The following is a 21,453-nucleotide window of genomic DNA, read 5'->3' as shown; positions in this document are numbered from 1 at the left end:
AACCACTACCACCACCAACACCATCAACACCATACCACCACCACCACCACCACCACCATACCACCGCAACCATTGTCGCCGTCACCACCACCACCGCCACCACCACCGCCGCCGCCACCACCACCACTATACCATCGCAACCACTGTCGCCGCCACCACCACCACCATCACACCACTACCACCACCACCCCCGCCATCGCCGCCACCACCACCACCATACCACCGCCACCGCCACCACCACCATATCACCGCAACCACCGCTACCACCACACCACCACCATCACACTGCCGCTGCCGCCGCCACCACGACCACGACCATACCACCGCAGCCGCCACCACCACCATACCACCGCAACCACCGTCGCTGCCACCACCACCACCATACCACCGCAACCACCGTCGCCGCCACCACACCACCACTGCCACTGCCGTCATACCACCACCAATTGTTGTTATTATTATTATTATTATTATTTATTTCTTTATTATTATTATTATTATTATTACTATTATTATTATATAACAAATAACACAACTACCACCACCACCACCATAATATTTTTGATATATTATTAGTTTTTTTTATTATATTTAAAATTATTATTATATTATTATATATTATTATACATGTTGTAATATTCTAAATAAAATAATTAAAATGTTTAATTATACAATTCTACTCATTTTCCAGAAAATGAACCAAACACACAAAAACAGTTTTCCAGAATGCAACCAAACACTGGAAAGGAAAATGTTTTCTGGAAAATGACCAGAAGTCATTTTCCTGCTTTTCAAACGGACCCTTAATTTAAAAACACACATTGAATTATTCGCACAATACGCGTGTGGTAACTAGTCCTATTAATAAACTCACCACATGTTGTGGAGGAAATTCTATTTTGTGATAATAGTCTATATATTATTTTCCATTACTATATATGTTTATTTAAACATACTACTCCATATATGTTTATTTAAAGTTTAAAACATATACGGCTCTATGGATCGCTCCAACGGCGTTACGAGAAGAGACACGTACCCGTCTGAGCTCGAAAATGGCGCAGCAATGGCGGACGTTGGCGCCAAGAGAAGTGATGTTGAGAGAGAAGGGGAGGAAGAGGAGGATGTGTCTGTGGAGAAGATTTTTGAGAGCAAAGAGGTGCCTTCATGGCAGAATCAGCTAACACTGAGGGCTTTCATCGTGAGCTTCGTCCTGAGCATTCTCTTCGCTTTCATCGTCATGAAGCTCAACCTAACCACTGGGATTATACCTTCCCTCAGTGTCTCCGCCGGCCTATTGGGCTTCTTCTTCCTCAAGACTTGGACGAAATTGCTCCAGAAATCTGGGCTTCTCAAACAGCCCTTTACCAGGCAAGAAAATACTGTGATTCAGACTTGTGTTGTTGCATCTTCCGGCATAGCCTTTAGCGGTAAATCCTCCTACTCATTTCTCACACTAATAATGTCAATACTTTGATTACTTGATACTCAATAGATTACATACCGACGTGTTTGGTAAATAGTTGTTAGCTGTTGATTGGGTTATTGGGTTTGATTAGTTGATATCATTAGCTGAGAAAAACTGTTTAAGAAGTTTTTAAAATTTTAGTATTTTGGAGTAATAAATTGTTACAAAAAGCTAATTAATCAAACATTCATATGAATAGTTTAACCAAGGTCAAATAATTAATAATGGTCAAATAAGTCAAAATTGACTGATACGCTAACTATGTTAAAAAACAGGGCCATAATTAGGGTGTTCAATGAACTTTAAGTTGTTTGGGCTCTTAGTCCCATGACTATTGGACCATTTCTACATTTGTATCTTGGACTATTAATTTTTCTATATTTCCTTGACATATTCAGTCACTAGTGATCAAATTTCAAGCAAGTGGTTAAGAGTGATCAAATTTCAGGCAAGTGACTAAGAGTAAAAATGTCATTTTATTACTTTTTTCTTAAATATCCGGCGAGGGTGATCACATTTGGTCCCTCCGATCTAATTTTTTTTATCATTGGTTGATCAAATTTCAAGCTAAGTGACTTATCTTAAAGGTAAAATTGTCATTTTCTATTACATTTTTCTTAAAAACTTCTAGGGGAGGGTAATTGGAAATGACAATTTTGCCCTTTAGGTAAGTCACTTGCTTGAAATTTGATCACCGGTGACTGGTCGAAGGGACTAAATGTGGCAAGAATTTGAAATTTGTGGAATTAAATGTGAAAAAATTAATAGACGAGGACCAAAAGTGGAAAAAACTCGAACTTTTGTGGAGAGATTATATTGTCATGAATTTGGATGAGCAGGAGGTTTTGGCACCTATCTGTTTGGAATGAGTAGTGTTGCTGCTAAACAATCAACAGAAGCAAACAATTCTCAGAACATTAAAGAACCAGGGCTGGCATGGATGATTGGGTTTCTCTTTGTTGTCAGCTTTCTTGGACTCTTTTCAGTGATTCCCCTTCGGAAGGTACTTTCCAATTGATCAGATTAGGAAGAATTCTTGGAGTTCTGATTGCTGATTGTTCATCATATTTTCAGATAATGATCATAGACTTCAAACTCATTTATCCAAGTGGCACTGCAACTGCTCACTTAATCAACAGTTTTCATACCCCAAAGGGAGCTAAGCTGGCAAAGTATACAAACTTTTTGAATTATGACTGCTCGGTGCTGCTGCGATTTTGTTGTTTGATTTTTACTGTTTCGTTGTTCTAATCGCTTCTGCAGGAAACAAGTTAGGGCTCTCGGGAAATTCTTCACCTTCAGTTTCCTCTGGGGTTTCTTCCAGTGGTTTTTTACTGCAGGGGGTGACTGTGGATTTGTAAATTTCCCCACATTTGGGCTCAAAGCCTATGAACACAGGTTTGTTTCAATCCTTGTGGTGAATATGGATTAGAAAAGCTTGGAGTTCGTTAAATGTTTGTAATGTTTGCACTCTTTTGCTATGCAATGCAGGTTTTACTTTGATTTCTCGGCGACTTATGTGGGTGTTGGGATGATTTGTCCATATCTGATCAACATATCTTTGTTACTTGGTGCAATCCTTTCATGGGGGATAATGTGGCCACTCATACAGGACAGGAAGGGACACTGGTATCCTGCAAATCTTGGGGAAAGCAGCCTTCATGGCTTGCAAGGTTACAAGGTAATATTCTTTCTCCTCGAAAAGGAGCCATCATGGTTAGTTCAGTTGGTTCCTGGGTGGCAGATTACGGGCAAGACGCAAGATCAAGCCCTGAGAGCCTCAATGTGAGAGTTACACCCAATCTAGTGGACTCCTTGTAGGCACTGTCCTAGTGTCTTCCCATCTAATGAACCGTTGAGTCACCTGATTTACGACCTCCATAAATCCGGTTGGGCTAGGGTGTGAGGCCTTGGGGCAAGGGATTTGGCCTTTTGTGAGCAAGAGATTAGAAAAGGAACCAGCATGGGTAGTTCAGTTGGTTCTTGGGTGATAGATTATGGGCAAGACGCAGGATCAAGCACTGATAGCCTCAGTGTGGGAGTTACACCCAATCTGGTGGGCTCCTTGTAGGCACTGTCCTCCCACCTAATGATCCGTTGAGTCACCCGATTTACGACCTCCACAAATCCGGTCGGGCTAGGGTGTGAGGCCCTGGGGCAAGGGATTTGGCCTTTTGTGGGCAAGGAAAATGAAAATGAAGGATCATTAACACCTTTGGTCTCATTAACTGCAGGTTTTCATAGCAATTGCCATGATTCTTGGTGATGGTCTCTACAACTTCTGCAAAGTCTTTGGGTACACATTATATGGATTGTATCACCAATTCAAAAACAAATCGGTCCTCCCGGTTGCTGGGCGATCGCCAAGTGAACCTTCATTGTCGATTGATGACAAGCGAAGAACCGAGCTTTTCTTCAAGGACCAAATCCCGACGTGGTTTGCAGTTGCTGGCTATGTAGTGATTGCCATAATCTCCACAATATCACTCCCCCACATCTTCCACCAACTTAAATGGTACTACATTGTGGTGATCTACATTTTTGCACCAATACTAGCCTTCTGCAACTCTTATGGTTGTGGCCTCACTGACTGGTCATTGCCATCTACTTATGGAAAGCTCGCAATCTTCACAATCGGGGCGTGGGCAGGGGCTTCTAATGGCGGGGTTCTTGCGGGTTTGGCAGCTTGTGGTGTCATGATGAACATTGTCTCCACTGCCTCAGACCTCACGCAGGACTTCAAGACGGGTTACTTGACCCTGGCTTCCCCTCGGTCCATGTTCGTTAGCCAGGTCATTGGAACAGCAATGGGTTGCGTGATCTCCCCTTGCGTGTTTTGGCTCTTCTACAAGGCCTTCCACGACTTAGGCCAACCCGGTTCACAGTACCCCGCCCCCTATGGTCTTGTCTACCGGAACATATCCATCTTGGGGGTGGATGGGTTCTCAGCCCTGCCAAAGAACTGCCTCACTCTCTGCTACATCTTCTTCGCTGGAGCCATTGTCATCTGTGGCGTTAGGGACGCTGTGGGGAAGAAGAGGGCGCGGTTTATTCCCATCCCGATGGCAATGGCGATACCGTTCTATCTGGGCAGCTACTTCGCCATCGATATGTGCTTAGGGAGTCTGATTCTGTTTGTGTGGAGGAAGATGAACAAGAGAAAAGCCGATGCTTTTGCACCAGCAGTGGCTTCTGGGCTAATCTGTGGTGATGGAATCTGGACATTACCTCAATCAATTCTGGCTCTGGCTGGGGTGAATCCACCAATTTGCATGAAGTTTCTGTCAAGAAAAGACAATGCAAGGGTTGATACATTCTTAGGTTCTTGAATCAATCTTGATCCATATCTCACTGTCAAACTCAAAACCAGGGTTTAATCTTTTTGAAAGGGATAATGTTCCTTTCAAATTGTTACATACTTACAGTCAGTGTTGCGAAAATCGCATAGGCGCTAGGCGGTCAGCCTCCTAGGAGTCCTAAGCGGTCCCCAGGCGCCTAGCGATTTTTCAACATTGCTTACAGTATATATATGTATTGTGATGTTTCTACAGTCCAAGTGCTAAGATGTAGCAGGAATGTCAAGATTCATATACAAGTGTACCAAGAGTTTGAATGTAATATTCAGTGTGTTTGCAATAGTAAAATACCCAATGTTTGATGTTCCTAGTACTTTGTGTTATCTGGCTTATGATCTTGCTTTGTTACCTTAAAGAGCTACAGATTTACTGCAATCCTTGTATCATGGACCAGATCCACAATAAACATGGTAGATCCTTGGTCCAAATTATATACATATAATTAACATATTATGTACTGTCAATTACTAGATTATATATTTTTATTTAATTAAATGAATGTATATAATGTGTACATAAGAGAAACTTTATTAGTTTGGGATTTTTCTTGGTTTTTCGCAGTTTCAAGTAGGGGAGAGAAGGATCAGGGGAGAAAAAAAATATAAACAAACAAGTCAGGAATCACGCACTTAGCAAGAACATCCCAAAAGGGGAACTTTGGACCAGATTTTAAGAAAGTTGGGGTGAAGTGGAGGAAAGAGAGGGAAAAGAGAGAGAGGGGAGTTGTCCTGCAAAAATGGGGATTTTGTAGGTGAGTGAGTCCCACCAATGGAGAAGGAGAGTTGCGCCTCACACATGTGAGGCGCAACTCCCGCGCCCGCCTGGGCGTGTAATTTATTATTATTATTATTATTATTATTATTATTATTATTATTATTATTATTTCAGATTTTAGTTTTTTTTCCCTCTCATTTTCTATTTCCTAATTACACCTATCAAATCTCCTCAAAATCTTCACACTATTGAGAATGCCCTAAGAGGACAAACTTCAAAAATAATAAATAAATAAATAAATAACTCTCCCCATTTGTGTAAAAACTCCAGTATAATTTTTTCAGTTGCAAAAACCTTACTGAAAATCACAAATTTGATTGCTCTAATAGATATACTTGGTTCATAAAAATAAACTAAAGTTGAATGCAATAGAGATGTCAAATATTTGGGGTGGCATGGAGACTATTTTGTACATAATAACTATATATATAGTTTGCATTTTAACAAATAAAAGCTTAATAGAGAAATTGAAATCCATTTGAATTTACCGAATCATTGAGTCATTATAATTTACGTACATTATCCCAAATGTTGTGTTAGGTCGGAGTGGAGGGACCGTTGGGATTGACGATTCAATTTTTTGGAGAAGAAATCCATTTGAAAGATGGCAGTCACCACGTACTATGGATGTAGTTCCATTGATCTAAAACGACAGCTGCAGAAAAATGCATGGAAATTAATGGATGTATGTTGGAAATCTGGTACTCATTGTATTGACTATTACCTATTAAAAGTCACCTGATAGAGAAGTTGATTTTTATTTATTTTTGGGTATGGCACTGCAATAATTCTGGAAAAGGGAGAAAGGAAATTTTTGAATATATCAATCTCAAACTATTTATTACTCCGTAGTTTTTTAAAGTGTTTATACACTGATGCTCATAATATAGTATTTACATCTTGCAACTGATCGAGAAGTAGAGCTATTAACACACTTTAGATCAGTGAGATCAGATATGTTCCGACACATAACTAACTTGTCATCCATGTATCTATCAATATTACACCTAATATGATAGTCTCTTTGTGCGCACTAAACTAATGCTCTCTTACCTAAAAGGTCGCTAAGTCACCATAATTTACTCATTCATTATCCTATATGACACGAATATGAAGGCCCGGCCCTAATGCGAGGGATTTCGCGCTTTCGTGAAGAATAGGTTCTTCTATGTTTTTAGCTTGCATTGGTTGGATGTTGTGTGGTAGGAAAATAGTCTGTTTGATTGGTAGTGCTTTAGTTCACAAAATGATACATGTTGCTTGTGGCGGTATTAATTCATTTAACATAAAAAAAGAAATACAAATAAAGTAAATAAATAAGAGCAAAGATTGATTAAGATTTGAATGATTACTTGTAACAAATTGTATATTGCATAAAATTGTCAAAGAACATTTTTTGAAAGCAACCAAAGTAGTTATATTATAGATATGCGAAAATAGAGTCCGGGGGACGATGTCCCAATATATAGCTGTAGCATAATTAAAAGCAGTAGAAGCTAAACTATGAGCTAAATAATTCTGAGATCTAGAGACAAAACTAATAATAGCAATATCAAAACTTGACATGTGAGACTTACAGGCTTGTAAAACGTATCTTACGTATGATCAGGGCATAGACATGGATGAAGTTAAGTGCCGTTGTAGTGCATGAAATTGTCAAAGAACATATTAGTACTTTTATTTAATTAAATGAATGTATATAATGTTTACATAAGAGCAACTTCATTAGTTTAGGATATATTTTTTTTAATTTTTACGGGTCCAAATAGAAGAGAGAATGAGAAGAGAAGATGGAAAAAAAAAAGAAGTCAAGAATCGCGTGCAGCTATGCGGGGTGCATAAGTGCACAGAACGTGTGGAATGCGCATATTTCTTTCACCATGTAGGACCCACGCAAAACTAAACTTTGTAGGAAAAAAAAAAAAAAAAAAAAAAACCCTTCCCATTTATGTAAAAACTCCACTATAATTTTTTAAGTTGCAAACATCTTACAAAAATTTCAAATTTAGTTGCTCTAATAAGTTTGCGATCCCCTTGGTTCATAAAAATAAAATAAAGTTGAATGCAATAGAGATGTCAAATATTTGGGGTGGCATGGAGATTATTTTGTACATATATATATAATAATAACTACATATAGTTTGCATTTTAACAAATAAAAGCTTATTAGCTATATATTATGTCTTGTTATTTTGGATCAAATTGAACATTTTGTTATTTTTCTATTTAACTCTTGATACAGCTAATTATACGTAAGCAATATGAAATAACTCGAGACCAATTAAAGCAAGTAAATGTCTTTATTGATCACGGTAGAGGCCCTAAGTACAATCTACTTGGTTGCTCTGAGTACCGACTGACTGCGGTCGGGATTCTCTAACAACAACCTATCGATCGTCCAAAAAGTCCCCTACACTGTAGCTACTGTGGGTATTTATAGCCGTTATGCCGGGGACAAGTCTCCAGCCGTTCGGCATGTCCTCTACGTAGCCACCACGTGTCACCCTTCCGGGTGCCCTGCCTGTCGTCGTGAAGAGCCGCCACGTGTCCTCTGTCAGCTCTCTCGCCAAAGGGCTACCGCTCGGTGGTTGACACCAGCGCTCGGGCAATTCCCGGTCGCTTCCCGACCGGGGTCTTCGTAAAAGCCCGACCTGCTATCTGCAAAGACAGAAAGACAAAGACAAAGGCAATCCGGTCGTGGTGGAGTTTATGTCGGTCGGGATATTCCCTACCAAAAGCCCCCCAGCCCGGGCCTTTTTGACCATCCGGGAAAAAACGGGACGGGATGAAAAAGCCCAACCGTCAGCCACCAAACCGACCGGCCAGCTGTCATTCCTTCCCTCACCACGTGTCGGCCACTGCCGGCCTCGGAATGAGTGCGGGTCGTGTCACGCAAGTGGATTGGTTTCCCGCCTAAATGTTCTCCTATAAATAGGTCCTTGAGGCCTCCATTTGAACTTTCCTCAATCCACTGAAGCAGTCGGTACCCTCAGAGAGTCCCGAGCATCAGTTCAGCGAACCAGTCGAGCAAAGCCAAGCTTCAAGTTCTCTCCAAAGTACCAGCAATCGGTAAGCTCCTGCTCCCTTAGCTCTTTACCTTGTTTTTAGCTTTGCGTAGGAGTAGGATAGAGCTAACATCGAACTAACTTCACGACCCCTGTACTAACCCCGACCGACCTTTAGGTAGAACTAAGCATGTCAGATTCAGATAGCCAGAACGCTTCAATCGCAGACTACGACAACACGGTCGAGCAAAGTAGCGAGGAGGTGGACATCGTGTCCTACTCTCCAGAGGTCGAGCAACGACCGCATCATACACCCGACCGAGCCCCCGAGCCCGCAAGGTCATCAAGCTCGTCAGGGACCTCGGGGTCGACCTCCAGCGGGTCGGGGAGTGACGAGACGTCCACAAGCGGACGAAACTCCCCGGATGTGGGCGTTAGGGAAACGCCTACGAGGGTGATAGGGGATTACCCTCAAGCGGAGCCCGAGGTGGAATACCGGGCCCATGAAGCGGGGGCAGGTGAGGAGGACTCGGCTGGGCCGGCGGCGCCAAACGGGGACGGATTCGAGTTCCTCAACAGTGAGACCGTCGAAAGCCAGCGGAGCCTGCTGACAAAGAGGGAAGCAGGCAAAATTGCAGCAACTCTCGCTGGTCGGGTCGAATTCGACACCAGCAGGCAGCTCGGAAATATCATCGATCGGCACCAGGGGAAGTGGATTGGGTTACACTACGATTTGCTGATGGCTCCGATCACGTTCCCCTTTTCCAGCCTCCTCACCGCATTCCTGGGCTACTACCAGGTTATGCCCGGGCAGATTTGCCCGAACGCGCACCGGATCATCGCGTGCTTTCCCCAAATCTGCAGTTGGCACGACGTATCCTGCACGATGGAGCTCTTCAACTTCGTCTACCAAGTGAAGGTGCTGGCGGCTGCGTACGGGGGTGGGTTTCTGATGATACAATCCCAAGCGGACAAATGCTCGATCGAAGGGCTGCCCGGGAACAACCGGGGATGGAAAAACCGGATCTTTTCAGTAAAGTATGATCCGTGGATCCTCCCGGTTGAAAGGGTCTGGAGTCAACGTTTCCGAAGGCAAGTCACCCCGGTCGAGACCCAGGCCCTTATAGACGCCGTCACCAAAATCTCGTGCGAGATCTATGAGTACCAAATCTTTAAGACGCCCGAGTCCCTCGAAGCGGCTGACTTACCCGAGCCGGTATATGATATACCCCACAAATATAAGCCCGAGCCTCGGGGTGTCACGATCGCGAGGATGCCCGCCCGGGGCAAACGAAAAGGCAAAGGTTTGAGGCTAACTACTTTTCCCGGCCCTTTATATTCCGACTGCTCTTTTTATCTTCCCGACCTAACTGCCTTTTTATTTTGCAGAGATGGCCGAATTCGGGGACGATGACACCTCTCTTCCTCCACCCGTCAAGATCTCCCTTGGCGGCAAAAAGAAGGCAAAGGGGAAGCCGGCCGGGCAGAAGGAGATCCCGGTGGCCCGACCCCTGGGGACCTCGACCATCACGACGGCTGAGGGCTTCGTGGTGGAACCCAGCGACGTGCTGGTCACCCGGGTAGAAGTCGCCCGGGGTAAAGAAAGGATGCCCGCCCAGGGTATGACCGAGGTGGGCGGCATGAAGCGCCGTCGGGAACAGCATAGCCCGAGCCCATCGACCGGGCATAACCAGGACGACTCGTCCATACTGGTCCGGATCGGGAATGCGGGGCGAGCCAAAGAAGATCTGGGGAAGATGACCCCCACACAAGTGGCTGAGCGGATCGGCCACGACCTGGCTGAGGTAAGCACTTTTCCTTTCTAAAACATTTTCCAAGTGCTTTTAATCGAACTGACTGACATCTTTCCTTTGCAGATTTCCCGTGCGGCCCAACTTCTCCAAGGCCGGGCAATGCTGGCCGAGGAAGCCGACCGGCACAAGAAGATGGCTGCCCGGCGTCTTCAGGAGGTGAAGGACGTTCAGGCCGAGCTGGAGAAAGTCCAGAAGGCCTTGAAGAAGAGTGAGGAAGACCGGGTCCTAGCGGAGAAGGTCGCCCAACGGGCGATCGGTGAAAACAAGGAGCTGAAAACCCGCTTGGAGAGTCCGGAGGAGCTGGCCCACTCGGCTTTCAAGGACGACAAGATAGGTTCGGCCTTCCTCACAGCTGCTCGGGGAACCAAGGTCGGGGAGGACCTACTTCTCTCTTTTGGTCGGTGGGCCTTCAAGGCCGGCCAAAGGAAGATGCTCGAGAAAGCCCAGAAACGGTTGGGGGAAGCCCTCGAAGGCGACGACCTCCAACTCGTACTGTCTGCCCTCCCCCCCGACCTAGCTGACCCCGGTCCCTCTCCCTTCGCTCTGAAAGAAGGGGCGGCCGAGCCCGGCGGATCGTCTGCGGCCCCTCCGAGCGGGAAGGAAGCGACTGCTGGAGCTCAGGAAGTGAAGAAGTAGAATAGGCTTCTTCTTTTTTGTAAAGGAACACTGATCGGGAGCCCGGTCCCGAATTTGTACCGGGCACTCTTTTTCAATCAATGAAACTCGTTTTTTGTTACTTATATTGTTCGTCTTTCTTTCTGCTTTTTTACTTTTAGTCATGCACATGCCGACCCTTAATGCTCGACCTCATGGCCTTTTGGCCCGGTCCTGCACTACTCGATCCGTTCGACGCCCGACCTTATGGCTTTATGGCCCGGTCGTGCATCCGAGATTTCGACATCAAACTGGCCAACCTGATCGGGTTTACCCGGTCTTCAGGCCTTGTCAAAATTTTTGAAAATAAGTAAGCCTCTACGGTCGGGATACTTCCGAACGACGGGCCTGTAAATACTTCCTTCATCCCAGCCCCCACACTATTGTGCTCTCATGGCACAAGTGAGTGCAATAGTGGACAAGAAGTGATCAGATCGGGGAATTATGCTATGTGCTCCTGGCTTCCCCGACCGGTGTAGCTTGAAGATAAATTGATCTGCGTGCACCGAAGGTAAAGAAAATGACCGACCGGGCCGCCGCATGCAAGCGGTCAAGCAATCACCGATCGTATATACATTAAAACCTTCCCGCTCGCAGGTGGTTAATATCTACAAACATAGGAATTTAACTACAAACGACGACCGGGGCCTACACACAGGTCAAGCCCCCTCTTCGTCCAAAGATTACAAAAAATAGGCTTAATGCCTAAACATAACGAGGTGCTCGGAATTCCAAGTCCCCTCGATTACCCGACCGGTTGTCGTCTCCAGTCGGTACGTGCCCGGCCGTATGACCGCGCTAATGATATACGGCCCTTCCCAGTTCTGAGCTAGTTTTCCGCCCTCTAAAGGTTGACTGGCCTCCCTTCGTCGTAGAACGTAATCTCCAACCTGAAAATAACGAGGGTTGACCCGAACGTTCTTCGAACTTTTGACACGCTTCTGGTATTCGGCCATCCGCCGGGCTGCTAGCTCTCGTTTTTCCTCGACCCCATCAAGATCCACGGCCATCGCATGTTCGTTTTCCTCCGCATTGTAGGTTCTCTCTCGATCGGTCGGGATCCAAGCCTCGATCGGGAGTCGGGCCTCAGCTCCATAAACCAGAGCGAAAGGGGTCTCCAAAGTAGCTTCCCTCGGGGTCGTCCGATAAGTCCATAAGACATATGGCAACTCATCGGCCCAACTACGACCGGCCGAGTGTAACTTCTTTTTCAGACCTTCCAAAATCGTCCGGTTCGCGTTCTCCACTTGACCGTTTCCCTGCGGGTAAGCCACCGACGACCGAACGTGAGTTGTCCCGATCGTGGCCAAAAAGTTCTGGAAATACTGGCTTACGAACTGGCGGCCGTTGTCGCTGATGAGATGCACGGGCACACCAAAGCGGGAAATCACATTTCGCCAAAGAAAACGAGCACATTGCTGAGAGGTGATCGTGGCTAAGGGCTCGGCTTCTATCCACTTGGAGAAATAATCAACGGCGACAATCACGAACCTTCTTCGACCAGAGAGCTGAGGGAAGGGGCCCAAGATATCCACCCCCCACCTAGCGAAAGGAATTGCGGTCGTGACTGGCTGGTAGAAGGTTGCCGGTCGTCCAGGCATCCGGGCGAACAGTTGGCACGTCTCACATTCCCGAGCTAACTTTTCACAGTCTAGCTGGAGGGACGGCCAATAGTACCCGATCAGCATGATACGACGGGCCAGGGATCGGCCTCCTTGATGCGAAGAGCAAATTCCCGAGTGAAGTTCCTTCATGACTAAGTCGGCCTCAAATGCGGTCAAGCAACGCATGAGAGGGCCTCCATACGATCGCCTGTAGAGACGGTCATTCAAGACTTGGAACCTCGGGGCTCTCAACTTGGCCTTTCGAGCACGCTGAGGGTCGTCTGGAAGTCGACCGTGCTCGAGGAACTCCTTCAAATCGGTGATCCAATTGTCTTCTGCCGGTTGGATTGGATTGACCGGTAGACGATGGATGCTATGTCTCGGGATCACCAAAATCCGAGCTATCTTCGACATGTGTTCCGGGGCGTCTTGAGCCAATTTAGATAAGATATCTGCGTCGGCGTTATCCAATCGAGGTATATGTCGGACGGTATACCCCCGGAACTGAGCAAGCTTCTCCATGGCAAGGTCTCGGTATAGCTGCAAACGCTCTCCATTGACTTCATAATCCCCGAGAACTTGCCCGACCACGAGCGCGGAATCCGTTTGAGCCCGGATGTATTCAGCCCCCAAATCCCGAGCACACTGTAAGCCATTAACAAAGGCTTCGTATTCGGCTTCATTATTGGTCGGGTGGAACTGACACATGAGAGCAAAATAAACCTTGAATCCTTCCGGGCTCGTGACCACCACCCCTCCTCCTGCTCCTTTCTTGCTACTCGACCCGTCAGTAGCCAACGACCACCACTCAGCCTCGGGATCCGCTACCTCGGGGGGTAGGGTATCCCGGGCGGTGCACTCGACCAAGAAATCAGCAAGGGCTTGACCTTTGATAGCTGGTCTTGGTCGGTATTCGATCGCGTATTGTGTCAGCATTAACGCCCACTTGACTAGGCGGCCGGATGATGAAGCGGTTCGAAGGACTGGCCCGATCGGCTGATCGGTCAACACGCGAATTGCTCGACCTTGGAAGTAGGGAGCCAACTTCTTCGCGGCAATGTATAAGGCGTAGACGACCTTCTCTAGCCGGGAGTACCGGAGCTCGGGACCATGTAGCGCGTGGCTTACATAGTACACCGGTCACTGGACCCCTTCCGGATCGGTTCGGCACAACACTGCGCTTACTACGCGATCGGACACGGCGAGGTACACGTCTAGCTCTTCTCCGAGCTCAGGCTTTGAGAGCACGATCGGTGACATGAGATATTCCTTCAGCTCATCAAAAGCCGCTCGGCACTCTTCGTCCCAGACGAATCCATTAACCTTCCGCAATACCTTGAAGAAAGGTAAAGCGCGCTCGGCTAGCTTGGAGAGGAACCGGCTGAGGGCTGCCAACCGTCCGGTCAATTGCTGGACTTCCCAAACGGTGGAAGGTGGTTGCATGTCCAGAATCGCTTTTACTTTGGCCGGGTTGGGCTCAATTCCTCTCTTGGTCATCATATAGCCGAGGAACTTGCCGGTCTGAACCGCGAATGTGCACTTGGTCGGGTTCAACCGTAACTGGTACTTCCTCATGATCTGGAAGCACTCCCGGAGGTCTCGAGTGTGGTCGGACCGATCCCGACTCTTGACCAGCATATCGTCGATGTAAGCTTCCATCGTTCGGCCCAATAGATCGGCAAAGAGCATGTTGACCATCCTCTGGTAGGTCGCCCCTGCGTTCCGGAGACCGAACGGCATCACTCGGTAACAATACAGCCCGTCCGGGGTCACGAAGGCTGTCTTGCTCTCATCTTCATGGTGCATCATGATCTGATGGTATCCCTTGAAGGCATCCATGAAGCTCATTAATTCGGCCCCGGCCGTTTCGTCGACCATCTGGTGTATGCTCGGTAGAGGATACGGGTCGAGCGGACAGGCCTTGTTGAGGTCCGTAAAATCAATGCACATCCTCCATGCTGGGGGCTTAGGAACAAGAACGATATTTGCCACCCACTCGGGATAAACCACCGGACGGATGTGCTCGATCGCCGCCATCTTTTTGACCTCTTCTCTAACAAATTCGCGGCGATCGGAGGAAAGGTGTCGCGTTTTCTGCACAACCGGCTTGGCTGCGGGGTCAACGGCCAGTTTGTGACAGATGACCGATCGATCAATCCCGGGCATGTCTTCAGGCCCCCACGCAAATATATCAGCATGCTCCCGGAGTATGGCCAAAACTTCCGCTCGAAGCTCGGGGGTGAGGGCTCGGCCAATCTTGATTCTCCTATCCGGACGGTCCTCGGATAGGGGAACCTCTTCTATTTCCTCGGAAGGCTCAGGTTGCTCCTTCCGATCCTTGGCCTCCTCCTTGGCTATGGTGTTCACCCGGGAAGATGGACCGGAGTCACGTCTATTAACCGCTCGGGTGTAACACTTCCGGGCGGATTGGACATCGCCACGGACCACACCGACCCCATTAGGGGTAGGGAATTTCATGCACAGATGGGGCATAGAAATTATCCCACCGATCTTCATAATGGCAGGTCGGCCCAAGATTATGTTGTGGACGCAATGAAGGTTGACCACAGCAAATTCTAGCTCCGTTTTGATCGACTTTGGAGGTGTGCCAATCTCGACCGGGAGCGTTATTTTTCCCTCGGGGTAAATAAGAGCCCCGGTAAATCCTGACAGTGGTACACCGACCGGAGTCAGCTCCTTTCTGTCAAGGCCAAGCTTCTCAAAGACGTCCAAGTATAGGACGTTCACACTGCTGCCCGTATCGACCATAACCCTCTGGACGTCCGTCCCCTTAACGTCGATCGTGACCACAAGCGCCTCCATGCCGTGGTCACTGCTGGTAGGTTGGTCTTCGAGGGTGAAGGTTATGGGTTCCATTTTCTGCCTCTTCCCGGTCTCCCGGGAGTCCACTATAGCGACCGGGCAATTTGTCCTCGGTCGGGAAGCATCTTCCAGCCCACCAAAAATGACATGTATGGTAGGCTTTCCGGACGGGCGACCGGTAGACGGAGGGTCAGGGTCCCGTCGGTCATCATGACGATCGTCTCTTCGACCATCTCTTCGGTCCTGACCTGACCGATCGGAGCGGTGATGAGAGCGCCGCTGTTCCCTCCGATCGGTATTCCTCTTGGGGTCCTCTCTCCTTCCCACACACTTGTCCAACTTTCCTTGATTGAGCAAATCTTCCAATAGTTGGAGCAAGTGGGTGCACTCTTCGGTGTCATGCCCAGCACATCGATGGTAAGCGCAATGCTTACTCTTGTCCGGGCCATCTCGATCGGGATGGGGCAGCTTGATGAGGTTGCATGACTGGGCATACTGCATGGCCTCCGCTGCGGACCGGTTTAAGGCCGTAAACTCACCAGTCCTGGTGCGGGATCGGGGGTGGTCGTCACCCGATCGGTGTTCCGCCTGGCCGGCTGGTTTACGAGATGAAGATCCGACTTCCTGCGAGCGCTTTACGGCGTTCGCCTCGCCAGCATTGGCGTAATCTGTGACCCTTCGAAGGGCCTCCTCATACGTGGTCGGGGGGTGTAGGATGAAGTCTTGATACAAATGTCCCGCCCGAAGAGATATGTGAAGCATATGGGTGGCGGTCGCATCGTCCATAGGCTCGACCTCCCCGACCGCTGCCTTCCACTTGACGAGGAAATCAGTCAAGCTTTCCCCTTCTAGCTGCTTGGCCTTCTCAAGATACATGTAGGGCTTTCTCACCACTTTGGAAGTAATAAACTTCCTCACAAACTTGATCGCCAAGGTGTCAAATCTGTCGATCGAGCCCGGTTGTAAGGTCCGAAACCATTCTGCTGCTCGACCGGTGAGCGTAGAGTAGAATGCCCTACACATTACGGCGTCTGAAACGCCCTTCATCATCATGTTGCTATAAAAATCATTCACATGGGCTTCAGGGTCTGCCCGTCCGTCATAACTCTTCTCTCCGGAGACCTTCAAGTCGAGCGGGTAAGGCTGGGCCACTACCGCTGCTGTGAAAGGCGTCTGGTGCAGAGTCGATTGGTTGACCGGGGGTGTTGCAGGGTACGCATTCTTGAGCTGCGCAACTTCCGCCTGGAGGTTATAGAGCAATCCTCGGGTTTCGTTGAGCTCAGCGGCTTGGGCTGTATCCCGAGCGCGTCGCCGTCGGTGAGATCTCGACCCGCTATACCCAAATGAAGCCTCCTAACTAGCCTCCTGCATCTGTACGTCTTCTTGCCCGCGGTTCGGGTCTTGGGGTCCCAAACGCTGGCGCATCTCCGGTCGAAGACGATCAAAAGCCGTCGCCCGGGCAGTTTCTTCAGGGTCCTCCGCTTGGACGGCCTGAGCTGGTGCCTCCATCGCATCAGCACCCCCCGACCCCAACCGCGAATGAGCCGAGCGTCGAGCCCGGGATGCGGACTAACGCTGCGGCTCTACATGTGCGGTCGGTTGTACTGGAGGGGCGGCGGCTGGAGCTGTATAAGCAGGCGTATATGGTGGATAACCAACCGGGGGAGTGTAGCACATCGGTTGGCCTGGCCAATACCCATACGGCGGAGGTGGGACCGGGTACGGATACTGGCCGGGATACATTATCGGCTGCTGCTGGTATGGCTGACCGGGTGTTGGGTATCCCGGTTGTATGTAATTCACCGGCTGTTGGGCGGCCGGGTATGCATTTGACGGATGCGGTGGTGAGAGGTTGAGGTTTAGATCGACCGTCTGACCTTGCTGTTGGGTAGCGTGATGGTCAGATGAGCTCGCGACATCTGCTTGGTCGTCGGCGAAGTTGTTATATGCCCACGGATACATCGTTGCAAAGAGGCCGAGTGCTCGTCAAGACGTAGCTTTGTTGCACTGGTCCCCACAGACGGCGCCAAAATGATACAGCTAATTATACGTAAGCAATATGAAATAACTCGAGACCAATTAAAGCAAGTAAATGTCTTTATTGATCACGGTAGAGGCCCTAAGTACAATCTACTTGGTTGCTCTGAGTACCGACTGACTGCGGTCGGGATTCTCTAACAACAACCTATCGATCGTCCAAAAAGTCCCCTACACTGTAGCTACTGTGGGTATTTATAGCCGTTATGCCGGGGACAAGTCTCCAGCCGTTCGGCATGTCCTCCACGTAGCCACCACGTGTCACCCTTCCGGGTGCCCTGCCTGTCGTCGTGAAGAGCCGCCACGTGTCCTCTGTCAGCTCTCTCGCCAAAGGGCTACCGCTCGGTGGTTGACACCAGCGCTCGGGCAATTCCCGGTCGCTTCTCGACCGGGGTCTTCGTAAAAGTCCGACCTGCTATCTGCAAAGACAGAAAGACAAAGACAAAGGCAATCCGGTCGTGGTGGAGTTTATGTCGGTCGGGATATTCCCTACCAACTCTTTATTGTCATGTTGTAATGAGGTAGAATTGGATATATAATGAACTAGTATAACATGATTTTCAAACTAAAAGATTATGAATATGGTCCAATTCTTATCATTTGTCAACATCCTTTTAGTCAATCATATAGTACATAGACTTTTTAGTGTAATTTATCTTTTACGTGTAGTTTATAAACTATTACGCAATAAAATAAATTACTTAATACATATTTCAAGTAATGATTATACGAGATTCTCTTTTAACTAATAAAAAATAAAAATAATTGGCAGTCATCACCGTTTCATCATGCATGCGTCGATCGATTTCATTGGTCTGAAACGACTTGCAGAAAAATGGAAATTATGGGTGCCGGAAATCTGGAGCCCATTGTATTGACCATTACTATTAAAAGTCGTCAGGTCGACAAGTCAACGTGGAAATATATAAACCACTAATCTGCATTAGCAACTCAATTGGTCATAAGTATGAAGTTTGAAAAGAATAATCAGTGATGAGTCTCACCAGTAGAACATTTTGGGAGGAATATATAAACCACTTGTCTGCATGGGTTGACAGCTTAGTTGGTCATAAGGATGAAGTTTGGAAAGAATATATGATTAGGGATCGAGACTCACTAGCGACAATGTGAAAAGAGATTCTTTGTGCGCAGTAAGCAAATGTCTAACCTATGTGGTTCAACTACCATTTGTCTCCACTAATTAGGGATTAAGTCTCACCAGCGGAATCCAATATTACCTATGTGGTTCAACTACCATTTGTCTCCACTAATTAGGGATTAAGTCTCACCAGCGAAATCCAATATTTTAGGAAGAATATATAAACTACTTGTCTGCCACTAATCAGGGGCAGAGAGCAAAAATGAGAGGGTTTCTTGTGCCCAGTAAGCAAAGGTCTAACCTCTGTGATTCAACTGAGTTACCATAATTTACATCATTCCAAATGCTTTGTCGGATTACTCATAATTTACATTATTCTAAATGCTTTGTCGGATTGAGGATTTAACATTTTCGGGAGAATATATAAACCACTTTCAAATTAACGTAGAATCATATATTCAAATCATATCGGAGTTTAATATGAACAACGTGGATATCGTCGAATCTTTGAACATACACCGCCGTAATTTATGTCACGGCTGCCCCATGTGCCGACATAGCCATTGGCGGTGGCCAGTGGAGTCAATTAGGCAGTATTGAAATTATAATGGATAAACTTGTTGGTATAGAAGTGAGCACTAGAGGATAATGTAGTTAGAGAATAAACATGCATGGCAGTTCAACTGGTCATAAAGGTAAAAGTTAGAAAGAATGATCAGGTCTTGAGTTTCACCAGTAGCAGTATTGTAACAATCTTTCAAAGTGAGGAAAGTTCTTTGTGCGCAGTAAACAAAAATCTAACCTCTGTGGTACATGTTCAATTGAGTCATCATAATTTACATCCTTCTAGATGCTATGTCGGGTCGGAGTGTCAGAGTCGTTAGGGCTGGGGTTAAACCTTTGAAAAGAATGAAGTTAGAGAATACTTCTTAACTTATTCGAATAATAAATTTGAATTAATAATATTGATACTTTTAGTAGTTATACTTGGTTGCACGTACGCCTACATATTATTCTTCCTCTCAAATATTAATCGTGTAATGTTTATATACTATTTTTTCATATTTTAGTTGACTAAACATGCAAAGAGTATATAGTTAATTAATTACAATATCAAAAGGATTGTATATGTAATTATATTTTTATTTTTTAAGGTCTTATTTGTTAGCTGATCAATTAATTAACTGTAACAGGTTTGATTAATTTTGACTAGTTTGATTAATTAATAAATTACTTAAAACTTAAAATTAAAGGTGCGGCTGAATCCAGCAATATGCCCTCCAAATAATTTTTTTTTCTAAAAGTTCATATTGCATGCATGAAAAAAGTCAGAGAACTGTTGAGTGTGATATGGTTCAATAATATATCTTATAAAGGTTTAATTTAATATTCTATATATCCTATTAAATTAAATTAACTAACCTAGCATGTATTAATTAATTCAAGAAAAAAGAAATTGCAATTTCTGTTCAACTCTTTCAAAAAATAAAAATAAAAATTACAGCACAAACATAGAAAACGGACATGATAAGAATATCTAATTAGCATGCAAGAAAAACAAACATCTTCTTCTTATAGTAGATAAAGACATCAAATTTGACGACCTCGTTACTTGCTAAAAGTATCAAATCTCAATAAGAATATGAACGTGCTCAAATATTAACGCGTGCATCAGCATATATACAACACTAGTCACACTTATATCACTTGATCACAAAATCGTTGACAATTTAATTCAATTTAATCTATAAAATACTCTTGTCGTAATATATAAATTATAATATATTTTATATTTTTAATGTATAAAAAATACTTGTGATGTGATTAATTATAGCTGAAAGTAGAATAATAAATAATAGAAAAATGCTATATGTATTTTCATTTTGTACTTCAAACTTATACTTTCATACACAAAACATTGATGCAAACATTTGTATTGAGATTCATATGAAAAAAATAACTTAATCAAATCCACCACATCAGAGAATAAAATTTAGAGAATAAGATTATAGCGTATACATGCTCAAACTCTAATAGTATGAAATGTTTGAGAAGATGATAACATTGATAATGCGGTGCCAGGCCCCACCGCCCCAGCCAACTTTTTCAGTTTGCACCCACAATGTTTCTCTTTTCAAGAAGCTCCAAAGAATGGCTAAAAGCTTTCAAATGACAGCGCATTACCCAATGTGATCGCATCTATGAAAGCCCAATCCATGATTCCATGGTACGACCAATTGTCATATCCACAACTAGGTCAACTTTATAGTGTGAATCTCAATTTAAAAATTATATAGGGACTATTATGTATTTTTAGTTAATAAATTATATGTTTATAAATAAATTTAAAATATCTAATATATTAATATGTTAATTACATGTATAATACATTAATTATATATTATATATGTGTAATTAACATTTATGTATCGGTAATAACATATTATACGCACATAGTTAATATATTATATGTCTTTAATTTATTTATGAATTTGTTAATTGCAGACACGTTATTTGAATATTATAGACTAGAGGATTCATAATGTCATGTTGACTTTGATTCATAATATAATTTGTTATGATTTGAGGAAGACAGACTACCTGAACTAAATGGGTCGAATTAATAATTTGGTAAAAATAAAATTTTAATTTAATTTTTGTTTGTCCGATTTAATTAACTAAGTTTGACTAAAGTTATTTTTAATTTATTTTTTTAATATTAAAATTAGTATTTTTATTATTATAAAAGAATGGGAACACCCACATATACACAATATTCACCTACATTGAGACTTGAACACTAAACCTCCAAACCGAAT

At 45.3% G+C, this 21,453-nt stretch overlaps 1 protein-coding gene across 2 annotated transcripts; it reads left to right on the top strand.

The window, feature by feature from the left end:
• The first annotated feature begins 914 nt into the window (after positions 1–914).
• LOC109177714 (probable metal-nicotianamine transporter YSL7) lies at positions 915–5,132 on the top strand. 2 transcript variants are annotated; one of them, XR_002053618.1, is made up of 7 exons: positions 915–1,430; positions 2,308–2,471; positions 2,543–2,640; positions 2,732–2,866; positions 2,960–3,149; positions 3,703–4,896; positions 4,991–5,132. XR_002053618.1 is itself a non-coding variant. In XM_019327147.1 (6 exons), the coding sequence occupies exons 1-6, from the start codon at positions 1,001–1,003 to the stop codon at positions 4,795–4,797; spliced, it is 2,112 nt and encodes a 703-aa protein (XP_019182692.1). In that variant the 5' UTR covers positions 915–1,000; the 3' UTR covers positions 4,798–5,132. The 2 variants fall into 2 exon arrangements, 1 of the variants encoding a protein (XP_019182692.1); XM_019327147.1 differs by having other exon boundaries at positions 3,703–5,132.
• Positions 5,133–21,453: the final 16,321 nt, after the last annotated feature.

The sequence above is a fragment of the Ipomoea nil genome, unplaced genomic scaffold (assembly GCF_001879475.1).
Source record: "Ipomoea nil cultivar Tokyo-kokei standard unplaced genomic scaffold, Asagao_1.1 scaffold0805, whole genome shotgun sequence".
Lineage (NCBI taxonomy): Eukaryota > Viridiplantae > Streptophyta > Magnoliopsida > Solanales > Convolvulaceae > Ipomoea > Ipomoea nil.
The sequence above is the reverse complement of the archived record's forward strand: the minus strand, read 5'-3'. Positions and strand labels throughout refer to the sequence as shown.